The sequence below is a fragment of the Drosophila albomicans genome, chromosome 2R (assembly GCF_009650485.2).
Source record: "Drosophila albomicans strain 15112-1751.03 chromosome 2R, ASM965048v2, whole genome shotgun sequence".
In the NCBI taxonomy this organism is placed as follows: Eukaryota; Metazoa; Arthropoda; class Insecta; order Diptera; family Drosophilidae; genus Drosophila; species Drosophila albomicans.
Window position 1 is genome coordinate 30,622,616 of NC_047631.2, and position 12,918 is coordinate 30,635,533.

At 39.3% G+C, this 12,918-nt stretch overlaps 2 protein-coding genes across 4 annotated transcripts; one reads left to right on the plus strand and one right to left on the minus strand.

Annotated features, from left to right (window-relative positions):
* The first annotated feature begins 2,042 nt into the window (after nt 1-2,042).
* On the plus strand, nt 2,043-12,749 carry LOC117575832 (putative mediator of RNA polymerase II transcription subunit 29). Of its 3 annotated transcripts, none has more exons than XM_052007077.1 (6): nt 2,043-2,108; nt 2,598-2,763; nt 5,516-5,724; nt 9,830-10,082; nt 10,151-10,405; nt 10,500-12,749. In XM_052007077.1, the coding sequence occupies exons 2-6, from the start codon at nt 2,724-2,726 to the stop codon at nt 12,239-12,241; spliced, it is 2,499 nt and encodes an 832-aa protein (XP_051863037.1). In that variant the 5' UTR covers nt 2,043-2,108; nt 2,598-2,723; the 3' UTR covers nt 12,242-12,749. The 3 variants fall into 3 exon arrangements, with proteins under 3 accessions (XP_051863037.1, XP_034116128.1, XP_051863038.1); XM_034260237.2 differs by having other exon boundaries at nt 9,866-10,082; nt 10,500-12,748; XM_052007078.1 differs by having other exon boundaries at nt 2,069-2,108; nt 2,622-2,763.
* On the minus strand, nt 6,343-8,129 carry LOC117575833 (uncharacterized). The gene is made up of 2 exons (XM_034260238.2): nt 7,985-8,129; nt 6,343-7,920 (listed from the first exon to the last, which is right to left on the minus strand). Exons 1-2 carry the CDS (start codon nt 7,985-7,987, stop codon nt 6,625-6,627), a joined length of 1,299 nt encoding a protein of 432 aa, XP_034116129.1. The 5' UTR covers nt 7,988-8,129; the 3' UTR covers nt 6,343-6,624.
* Nucleotides 12,750-12,918: the final 169 nt, after the last annotated feature.

Sequence of the window (12,918 nt, forward strand, 5' to 3'; positions counted from 1 at the left end):
TAAAATAAATGGAAATCTTGTAAGAAATTCAAATAAGGAATTATATAATAATAAAATGATTTTCAAGAAAGTTGCTTATGAAAGTCTCAATTAATGGAAACCTTCAATTTACTCGTATATCAAATTACTCGAAAATAATATCTCTTTACTATTAAATAATTATTAAATATTAAGTATTTAATCTCATAATGGAAAATCATCAATAAATTAAACAATTCAAAATTGTTTTTAATGTTTTATTAATAATTGTAAAACCATTTTAATGACAAATAAAATCAAGAGTGAAAGGAATGATCAATGATTTTTTTTCTCAAAGTTCCAAAGTCACAGTTGAAAGAAAATCTAATTTTAATGGCCATATAACATATTTAAATTCATTTTGAAACTTGGAATTATAAAAAATAATTATCATTGTTATTTACTAAATATTTCACCTAAGAAAAGAAAATCTTTCCTAATAACTGAAATTTCTTTTAAATGTTTTGAATGAAATTATCATTGAATTTTCATTACAAACGTTAAAGAAACTATTTATTTATGTTCATATATTTAAGTTCACTTTAAATTTTGGAGTAAAATAATTATAGGTTTGTAATTTGCTTAGAAATAGAAAAACCTCCAATCGCAATTAATATTCTTAGCAAATATTTTGAATATATTTTTACCTTGTTAAATGAGAATTCAAATGAAGATTCAACAAAACTATAGCCTTTAAAATATTTTAGTATTTTTTAACTAAATTATTTGGTATATTTTTAAGAATAATACCAAACTTTTTAACTTTTATTCAAACTGAGTAGAGAGTACACTCGTAGCTTTCTTACTTGTTTCAAATTGAAAGTGACAAAGTCATACTTAAAGAAAACCCAAAGTAATAGTCATGACTTGGAAATTAAATTGAAGCAAACATAAAGGAAGCTTGCAAGCTTGTAGCATGCTTGTTTGCAGCTGCATTTACAACCATCTGGCAAGCTGAGTTTCCTTTTGAAAGTCACAAAGTCGCAGGCTCGTCTTCAGTTTATAGCTAGTTGACATTTTTCTTAAGGCAGACAATTTTCCGGCAGCCGTTCAACCTCAACTTTGAAATGCCAAGCCAGCTGTTTGTTAGGGCCAGTGCATTTTGATGGACAGGGCATGGCACAGAAGTGGCAAGCCAGCGACGCCTTGACAAATCAAACCACAGACGTCTGGCTGCAAATGTAAAAATCTGGCAAATCCAAAACACCAAACCAAAAAAAATAAAGCAACGCCCAAAAATATGTTTCGAGCTAAAAGCTGGCAGAGTTTTGCGGGCGTGCAAATTCCCACACTGCAGCAAAAATGCCGCGCATTCCCCACTTGCGAAGCGATGCCACACTACTTACCCATATACGCGAACCGGATTGCCGCCGTGTTGAAGTTGCAAGTTGTCGTTGTAGTTGTAGCTTTGGTGGCAGCAGCAGCAGCAGCATCTCGACTTTTGGCCCGCAGAGCAGCGAGGCTGGGTAAATGACAATGCCGCCGCGCCATGACTAACTATGACATAATACCTACTCAACGGAAGATGCAACCGACGCGATGCTAGTCGCAAGTCGCACACACACACACACACACACACATACACATATGTATTGTGTGTGTTGCATGGTAATTGCAGGCGACTTTGCGGTGGGAGTGCGGTTGAGAGCAGAGTTCGAGTTCGAGCCCTGCGGCGGCATCTCTCGGCTGACGTAAGTGACGACAAGCTGCAATTGCTGTCAAGACAATAATGTAACTACACACACTACACACACCACACGGCGTATGCGTAATGTGCGTTAAGCATGCGACACATGCGCCCGTCCGTTTGTCAAATCAAACGAATGCCGCAGCAGCAGAAGCACAAAGTTGAAATAGAAGTCGCAGCAGCAGCAGCAGAAACGAAGACAAGCAAACTCGATTCGTGTGCGATTCGCTGCCAACGACGACGTCGCAGCTGCTGTTGGCTGCTTGCTGCTGGCTGCCTTCTTCTTTTGGGGCCCAAGTGGTTTTTCCTTTCGCTTTCAGAAATCATTTCGCTTCGACAACGTAAACGATAAAGTCGCAAATCGCGCATCACTGCGCCTCTCGTCTCAGGCTCGTCTCGTGCGGTTCGTAGTTGAACTTTTTTGTCTATATTCCCAAGACTCTCAGTTTGCTGTTGCTATTGCTGTTGCTGTTTGCTGTTGCCCAGTCAAGTGTGAGGCAGAGGCCAACATAAGTGGAGAAGCGAGATAAAGACAGCAAAGTGGCAAGCGAGTGACTGCCTCGTCTTCTCAACGTTTCGTTGCACATTCTAAATGGTTTTCCGCAGCAGTTTTCGCACCTTGCGAAACTAACAAATTCGAAAATTCGTACGCATTTACATACGACGACGACGACGACGACGTCGAAGAATTTTTCGTCGAATTTTCAACTCGAGTGCCGTCTTCCATGGCATGACAAACAGTTTTCTGAATCGAAAGATGCATCGCTCGATGATTTTGTGTTAAAACGAAAAAACAACCAAAAAACAACCAAAAAAACAAAAAACCAAAACCAACAAACAACTTGCGCGTTTTGTAATCATAATTTTTGGGTGTTGTTGTGTCTTGTTACAGTGCATTCCATGTGAATCTTTCTAGTGCTTTTTGGATAATCCCCTTTTCTTCGGATATTATAAATTACCTTAACTTTGGATACATCACACGCCTAGCGTTGGATTAAACACTTTACAAACCAGCGTCATGTCGTCGATTAATTATCAAATCTACGCCTTTCTGTTGGGTGAGTATGCCCCAAAAAGCAGGTAGCATATAAATTGCATTAAATTGAATAATTGTGGTGGGAAGAAAGTCCGTTGAAATCTTTATAAATTATTCATGATGAAATAATTTTTATGGGAGAATCACTTCATAACGGTTGTTGACATTTTAAACTAGTTTCGCAGCAATTCGAAAGCTATTTTTAATGCACATATTTTTTGGACATTTATCTACTTATCATAATTTAAACATTGCAAATTCTGTTTGTAGAAAACAAGTTCCGTTTCATTATTATTTTAATGGTTTGTTATTGCCATACTGAGATTTTGATTATTAGCGAAATCATTTCTTTAAAGAAGTTATGCACTTTTAGAATATTTCAATCTCCTACGTTTATTTCCATATTTGAATTTGGGTTAGCTGGAAAAGTTCATTATTTTTTCCTATTTCGGAATTGGTTAGTTGGAAAAGTTATGTCATTTTTCTATTTCTATGTTTTTAGACAGTGATCTTTACTTTACTTTCTGAATAAAATGTAGACAAATGGAATTTTGTTGTATACTTTTATTACTTCCTTCTTTCTCAATAAAATTTAGAAAAATATAAATTTCTTTTGATACATTTATTACTTTTAGTAAAAAATATGTGTAATGAAATATTTAATTTTTAAATTTAAATTTCTTTTGATACAAATTTCTTGCTACACATTTTTGAAAATGTAAATGCAATAAAATAGATAAATTTTATAGTTGAAGTAAATATCAAATTATACTCTATATTTTCATTCATTTTAAAAGTATGAAAATCTAAACTTTTTAGACAGTGAAAACTTTTAAAAATATTGAATATGTTTTGTTCTGAATTAAAATTATTTTAATCTTATTAAAAATGCAGTTGAAAATGAATACTTATTAAATTTAATAAGGAAAAAACACTCCAGAACATTCTAAAGAATTCTTGAAATCACATGAAGTAGCGAAGTATTAAAATTTGCTTAATAAGGTGAAGAAATCGTCTTACAGGAAATTGCAATTCAGCTAAAAAAAAAAAAAAGCATAGTCATTAAATAGAAGTATTGCATGCAGGAAATTGAGAATCTCCTTAATTAGTATCAAATAGAAATCATTGAGATTCTTAACCACACATTCAATTTCAATTCATGAGCATAATTACATATCAAAAATTCTTCTTCATTGATTCCATTTCCTTTCGATCATTAAATGAGAGGAACCTTTAGCTTCAATGGTAATGTCTTTTGTGTTGACCTTCCTTCTTAATATAATTAAGCTGATTCGATGGGAGCAGGCAGACACGTAATGTACTGAGAGCTGATCGTCAATAACTAATTCGCATGATCATTAGCTGAGTCTGAGGCGTTTTTAAGAAATTATGCAGTGTGTGGCTTCCAAGGTTGCAGACATTAACAGTAAACAGACAACAAGATGAGATATATCATGGGGCATGAGTACATGAATTTCGATAACTCACAGTGGCAGACGAAAATAATGAAATAAGTAACGAATTTGTAACGAATTGCGGCAAAAGGTTGCAGACAATTATATTCAACTGATATTGGGTCATCCAGATGATAATTATATGCGCGCGGTTTATCTTATTGTGATCATTAAAAGACAACGTCGGAGACGACGCGACTCCGCCTTACGGAAGCAGGCCAAAGAAATTTGAAATTGAACAATCCGTTTGTTTTTTTTTTGTTGTTTTTGGGAATAACAAAAGAGGAAAACAAACGTCTGACCCAGCAATCAAGCTGGGCATCGCCAGCCATCATCATCATCTGCCCAGTCATAGTTCACAAGGCAAACAAAAGACGCGCAATTGAAGAGGGGGAATAAAAAAACGAGTCGGAATTGAAAATAAAATTCATTTGAATTAAATGCGAATCTTTAAATGCAACAAGACGAGACAAGAGACAAGAGACGAGTCGAAGTCGGCTCTTTCTTCTTAGCCAGCTTTTCTCTGTCTGCCTTTTATTCGCCACGATGATGAATGAGGCGCTGCTCGATTGCATAATTCCAGGCAAAGACAAACAGACCGACAGACAGACAGACAGTTTTGAATGCAATTTGTGACGAGACGAAACGGACAGAGGGCGATTAGCATTGGTTCTGCAACTGCAATTGCATTAATTGCAGCAAGCGCATCTTCCGCTAGCATTTTGTAAGAACAGTAGCCGCAAAAAAGCAACAGCCACAACACATCACTGCAAAAGTTGGCAACGTCATGGTAATTAGCTGTTTTGGGCCATTAAAAAGCCACGATGTACGTTGTATGATAGACAGACAACATTGGTAATCCATAACTTGTGATTGACATGGCATTTTAATTGTTCGGCCCTCATATGAGAAACATATTCGTGTTCGTTTTTTTTTTTTGGGCAATTGACACAAGTGCACAAAAGTATCACTGTGGGAACTTTTGGGAGGGGAGGGCAGTTGAAAATATTTTAATGATGTCTTTTATTTCGTGGTATCAAAAAGCAATTAACGGAGATAAATAAACACAAACACACACACGACAGAACTTGATGTGAAGCAGCCTTGAGTAGCTTTACAAGCTGGAGCTAGAGTACGGAGTACATAAATCATGAGCTCGTCTCTCCGACTCCGACTCCGCAAGCGAAAGTGTTGTGTGCCACAATAAAAAGCTGAAGGTCAAACCAAAGACTCTAGACAACGCGACTCCAGCTCCACACTTGAGTTAACATTTGAAGATTAACAACGCTCACGATTTGCTTCGTTTTTTCTCTGTTACAGCAACGACGCTGCTCTGGCTTGGCGCTGCCCAAGCGCAGCTGCTTGACGAGGATGAGGATGTCTTTGGCAGGCCATATCCCACGTACAGTCTGCAGAATATGCCAAAGACGCAGTTCACGTGCCGTGACAAGATACTTGGCGGTTATTATGCCGATCCCGAGACTCAGTGTCAGATGTTCCATGTCTGCGTCAAGCTGCCCGGAATTGGGGTAAGTGCTTTGAATCATCAACTAGCTACACACACACACACACACACATGCACAACAACAACATCAAAAGGCAACAGCAATCACAAAAGTACAAAAGATGTGCCCTTGTTGGAGTGAAATAAAAATAAGTATAACTTTTAGCTAATTTTAGCTTGAAGCATCAACTAAAAAAAGAAAATAGAAATGTCGGAGCGAGCAAGAAAAGAGAAAGAATGTGCTGTTGAAAACATAAGTGCAAACTTGCCATCTCAAATGTATATACAAAACAAGAGACTTAGGCAACGAACTTGTGGAATTTGCTGCAATGCAGAAAAAGAAAAAAATGCGCGAAAAAAGTGAGATAGTGTTGAAGAGAACGCAAGACCAACTTTATCATATCAAATTTACATCATTTAGCCATGAAATTCAGAAAGTAAAACGAAAGACTTAGGCAACGAACTTGCTGCTGAATGAGCTGCAACAATAGAACAAAAAAATTCGAGAAGAGTGAAAGATCTAGAGATTTTAGAAAATGTACATAATTTTGTTTTGAAAAGGTGCTAGCTAAACGAAAGAAAAGAACGAACTTAAAAGATTTTTGCAAAAATAAATGAAAATCGTTTGAGAAGAGTGAAAGAGCTGTATAGTTTTGTAACATAAGTGCAAACTTTATCATACTATATAAAATTTACATCATTTTACCTTGAAATGCTGTCAGCAAAACGAAAGACTTAGGCAACGAACTTGCTGTGTGTGTACAACGCGCTGCAATCTTTCGCGCTGTCAGCTTGCAAATGGCAAAGTTGCAGACGGCAAATGTGTACATGAGACTTCGTGACGCGAAAGAGAGAGAGTGAGAGGGAGGGAAAGAGACAGAGAGAGAGATAGCACTGCCTGTTTGCCCTTTAAGTGCTTAATTGCCTAACGCTCGCATCTCTCATCCAGCTGCAACGTTGTCTCCGGCAGAAGCGAGCTATGCAACTCATTGCATATCGTGTCAAACATCTGGGACAACTGCTCATCCCGCTGCTGTTCCTGCAGCCGCAGAGTGTGGCTTTGTTGCTGCCACAAACGTTTAAACATTTCCGCATAAAAAGCGAGATTACGCTGGAAGAGCTCACGCTGTTCTTGCACCGTGTCATTGGCTTTGGCCAGCAGCTCATGCAGTCTACTTATAGTTTTGTTCTTCTGCTCCAGCTGTTGCATGTGCTGCTCCATGTTGCTGGCTAGCTTGGCCATCATGTCCTGCAGCTCCAGCATGCTGTCGATGTTGTCTTTGGCAGCCAATTTGATTTGCTGCATTTCTGCAAATGCCGCCGGCTGCTGCTCAGCGTGTTGTTCACACTCCTCTTGTTTAATTTGGCATTTTCTCACCTCGAATTTAAGGTCGCTGCTCGTCTGCAGTTCATGCAGCTGCAACTGTTGCCCGTCGCAGCTCCAGAACTCCAGACCTTTGAGTTGTTCAGTTAAAATTTTATACAGTCGAAACTGTCGCTTGTAAAGTGCATGCCACAATTTGTTGGAAAGTGGGAGTTTAGCTAAAGACTTTTGTGGTTTTTCTGGCAGTATTGTGTAGTTGATAATTAAGCAGTACTTGCCTTGACCCAGCAGCTCCTTGAGCAGCGCTTCTAATTTTATGTTGTAATAACGCAAATGCGTCTTTTCACTTTGCGCCAAGGCAACAATGTGCTTCATTAGCGAACCAATTGGCGTGGCAAGCTCAATAAGATTACTTTTCTGTAGGTGCAATAGTTGCAATTTTCCATTAAGGTTTAAAGTTTGTTCCAGCTTCGTTTGTCGCACGCAGATGGTGAAGAGTAAGCAGGAATTGCAGCTCAATTGATTCACCACTCTGCGCATATACAAATAAGCAGCAGCTGCCGATGCCACAAAGTGTTCAGAGTTTGATTTGCTGCTTTCAACACTCAAACGTTTACACTCGCCATCAATCAACACATGTTTGATGCCAATGTTCAGCTCCCTTCTTGCTTCCAAGGCATAAACACGACTAAAAAGCGCATTGAGTAGACGTCCCAGCAAATCCTGCGCATCACATTGATTATCCTTAGTATTAAAATCAGGCCAATCGCAGTAGTTGAATACGCTGCTAGTGCTGCCCTTGAACACATCGTCCAAAACACTCGAGATGGCCTCTTCGCGCAGCTGCGATTGCTGCTGATTGAGCTCGGTCAGTTGGCGAAACAAATACACTTTGGCCTATGAATAGGAAATGGCATTGAAAGTTGTCTCACACACTCACGAAATTTGGAGCTCGTCTTACCATTTAGCATGCAATAAATAAATCGTCAGCCGAATTGGTAAAAACGAGTTCAATTCAAATATGTTTGTTGTACATTAAACGTTAGATTTGGTTGCTTTTTTATTTGTATCTGTTTATTCAATTAGCCTGCTGAGAGAACGAGAACAAATATCGAGAACGTTCACTTCAATTAACCAAGACACAAGACTTGGCTTCGGTTTTTTTTTACAATCGTTCTCATTGCCTACCTCAACATCAACAACAACTTTGGCATCATCTCACCTGGCTGGCTACCCGGCACTGCAGTTGTTCCGCTTTTCGTATTCGCATCGATTACTCGCCGCAAAATGTCAAGTGCCAACGCGAAATGCCAAAGTTGCATTCGGCCTTTGGCTTGTTAGGAAAAACAAAAACCAAAAAAACACAAAGTCTAAAGTCGCAAGCATCTAAAGTCAAAGCCTTGCGCCGAGGCTATTGTAATTTTTGTCACGATATTTGGCAGCGACATCTCCTCTGTGTGTGAGACTGCGATCGGCAACAGAATCACAAGCATATAGCATAGTATTTTGTGGCGAGATCTTAGATGTATGAGTAATTAAATGCCAGTTAAAGTTGAGCTAAAAGTGCTGCGCATATTTGCGATAAATAAAAAATATGAACTTTCTTCAGCAACTTAATTGAATGCTAAACTTTATGAGCGGATTTCAAAATTGATTTAATTAAGCAGACATTGAGTAAACTGCTTGAGAAGACGGATCTAAGCATTTGTCGCTTAATTTAATTACACTCCTTAGTTGTTTCTATTCAAGTTTATTAAAGTGGTTTCTACTCGTCTCTACTTTAGTAGATTAAATTTATAATGCAGTCTCCTCAAAATCACTGCTTAACATATTAATCAAATTAGACTCATGTAATCCTCTCCTTATTTAATTCAAGTTTTGGCATGCGTTTAACCTTAAATTTAGAGCAAAGTTTCTTAGAGTGTGACTTGCAAAATAGGTTTTAATAAAACACAAATTCAATCTCGTGTCAGCCTAAGCGCTCAACCAGCAGCTTAGTGCCGTAAATTTAATCGCAGATTAACGCCGCATGAAATAAATGACTATCCAAAAAGACAGTTAACTTAAAACTGACCTTGCGCCTGCTCTTCATTCATCAATTTTTATGTATTTCGTTTTCGAACTACACATTAACATAAAATTAATTGACAGAAAACCCTAAAAAGAGTGTAATAATTTAATTTGGTAAATCAATTTATTATAATGAATTCATCGAATCATGTGAAGTTTTATTTCATTGATCAATAGCCTAAAAAAAATAGTTGTAGTATTTAGTTGTAGAAATAGTAGTAAATCATCTTAACTCATCTCATTTAACGACTGTCATTTCTTAATTAAATTTTCATCACCTCATTAACAATTTACAGCATTAACAATTCCATATTAGTTGAACATAAAATTGAGTATAAGCATTTACTTGGATATACAACTTATTTATAGCTCATTTCATTTCCAATAAATAATTTAATAAAAGATTAAAATCATTTTCTTGAATATACAACTTATTTATTTATAGCACATTTCATTTATAATTTTATAATTTGTATATATTGTTAGCTTCATTTTTAAACACTTTTTTGATTGCCGTTTGCCTTTTGATTTGATTTATTAACCTTAAGCACGCTTGTATTCCAAAACTAATTGTGACATAAAATTTTGAAATTGAATTTTGCATGTTGATCTGGTCTGATCTTACCACATACTACCTACCACATACCATATATGATGCTTATGATGTTTAATGCTGATTTTGATGATGCCGCTTTATGCAATTTGCAAATATGTTACATATTGTGTGCACACACAGCTCTCACATCGAAGAGTTCATTCGTTTGTCCAACAGGTGCAGGACTATCGCTTCCTCTGTCCCAACAGCACGGCCTTCGATCAGGAGCTGCAGATCTGTGCCAATTGGGCCGATGTCGACTGTGACAAGGCCACCTCGTATTATGACAACAATCATCTCAACGATCTCTATCGCGATGGCGACGGCAGCAGCGGCAGCAGTAAAAATGCCAACGAAGAGGAGGCCACATTCCATTTACAGCGGGCCGAAAGTGGTTAGAAATAAATAATGATCCAATTATGTGTTATTTATATAGTTTTTATTTTTGGGCTTTGATTACAGCTGATGTGCGTCGCAGCAAGGAGCATCAAAAGTCGCGCCCCAGACACAATAATTATGGTTCAAGTGGAGCGAGTTCGGCAAGCAATTTGAATGCTGCGGACAATACGCAGACATCTAAGAGACCCATCACCAGCTATTATACGCCCACCACAAGCAGCACCACAACAACAACAACAACCACTACAGAGCGCAGCTACTACAACAACAACCACAACAATTACAACTTCAACAACAACAACAACGATGACTCGAAGCGTAAGAAAACAATGGCAACTTTAAAATTTATTACACAAATTAATCACGCGCTTGTCGCGATTTCCCTTCTCTCGCTCTCTTTGTATTCCCATAGAAGACATCGATGATATCTTCAAGGGTTCCCACAGCTCGCATTTCTTTGCCAATCGCCATGGCGGTCGCGAATTCGATGAGGAACCAGCTTCAGCTTCGGCTCCACGTTCCCGTCCAAATGACTTTAACGATTACAATCGCAAGACTACCGAATCGGCAAGTAAAACGCGTGCCACGCCCACACGCAGACAGACAACGCCATCGACCACAACCACAGCATTCACAACAACCACAACAACAGCGGCTCCAGCGATCAAAAAGATCACTTTGCATGCCTCATTCAATGCCGATTTCCAGGACTATGCTCAGGCGCATAACTATAAATCGACCACGCCCAGCACACAGCCGCCCACAGCGGCCACAACTCCCAGACAGCTAGGCTCTGGCATCACGAGTCGCTTTAGCTTTGGACTAAACGATTATCAGACTCAGGAGCGCATACAACCCACGACTTACAATCCCAACTATCGCTTCAAAAGCACCGAGTCGGTGGCAAGTTCCACCAAATTGACGGGCAAGAATGCTCAAGATTTTGACAAGGAGACCACACGACAACGCCAGAAGCCCACGGTGGCAGCGCGCAAACAAAAGCTGGCTCCTCAAGAGTCCAACTTCATCAATCACAATGAATTTGCTGAGGTGGCCAAGCCACAACCTTTCCATGCAGTGCCCAAGAAGGTGAATCAACTGGAGCCGCAGTATCAGCGACCTAGAGCACAGCCACAGCAATCCTTGGGACGCGTGGGCAACCAAGAGCCAGCGCCTTTCAAGGCCGCATCCTCTGCTCCTGCCAAGCCACGCAGCTTTAGCAGTCGTGGCAGCATCACCTACAAGGCCACAACACAGAAATATGCGGACGATGAGTTCTACTATCCAACCACAACGAGCACTCAGAATCCCAGCAACAATAATAATAACAAGAAGCAATCCACGGCTTCCGTTAGAGATGCATTCACGCCAACTACTTTCCGACCCACAACCTACAAGAAACCCTACGAACAGAGTTTCTATCAAACGCAACAGACGCTGCGTCCCAGTCAAAGTCCGGTGAAGAAAGCCACTTCCGTAACTGCTGCTCTGCCCACCACAGCCAATCCCTACTACAATGTGGATGAAGATGATGGTCAATATCATCCAGAACTCTACGAGAATGACTTTCCACGCAATCGCTTCAAGTTCTTGCGCAATCGCAGCTCAAGCGCCACAAGCAGCACAACAACAACGACAACAAGTGCGCCTTACTCGAGTCGACAACCACATGGCTTCAGTCACAACAACTTTCAGCAGGCGCACAGTCATCTGAAGAGTCAACAGCAATCGTCGCAGCAAAAGGAACGCGAAGCCGATGTGAGTGATGAGGATGAGGAACTCTTTAAGACGGCACAATCGTTGAACTTTGGCGCTGCCAGCATTAATAAACTGCGTGCCGATATCTACAAGGCGGAGAAGACATCGCAGGCATATAATTCTCAGTACAGTCCACAGGCAGCGCCATCTAGTCCGACGACGACCAGCAGGCCAACAACTTACGGCGGCAGCAGCAGCAGTAGCATCTCGACTAGCACATCGCGTCGTCCGACAACCACAACTACAACAACAGCCAGAACAACCACAACTAGCAAAAGCACCACTGTGGCGCCCAAGAAGTCAGCCAAGAGCAAAAAGGAGGAGAAGAAGAGCAAGCGACCGCCGCATGCCGATGAGGATACCAGCTACGATTATGCCTACTATGACACGGACTAAACTAAACAGAAAGTCCTTGCTTCCCTAGCCCAGCCCTCGAACTTACTTTTCTTACTTTTCCTGCCGCAATCATGCCTTCTTTCCGCCGCCAACTACTCGTTTATAGGTGCCACAGTATTTGATAACAGTTTCCCTACCCTACCCGTCCATTTAGCTTTTTTTTCCATACAGCCAATTTAATTTGCTCGCATTATTCACCCAGCAGTTTGTATCGAATACCCATTTAACACTCGCGTTTAATATTCATGCAAAATCAGTTGCGTTCTATATGAATTTCCATGCGTGTATCTAGTTATTTAAATAAAATAAAAAAACAACATATTTTTAGTCGTTAGACAATTGTTAAACTAAAATGAAACGAAACAAAACACACACTAAAAATCCAATTCGTTGTGCAGCTGGCAAAATTTAAAAAAACAATTCTTTTGAAGTATTTTGTATTTTTTGTAATGGTAAACAAGTATATGCATTACGAAATTTCTATTAATTTTAAGTTTTCTTGTAAATAAAACAATAAATAATACAAAGACGGTGTTTTAATGCAAGCATGAAAACTTTTCAAATGCGCGCCATGTTGATGTTGTGTCGAGCTATCGAGTTCGCAAAGTTATCGATTGCCTGGCTTCAAAGCGTAGACCAGCTTATATCAACATATTATGTAGCCCTGGGTTTATACT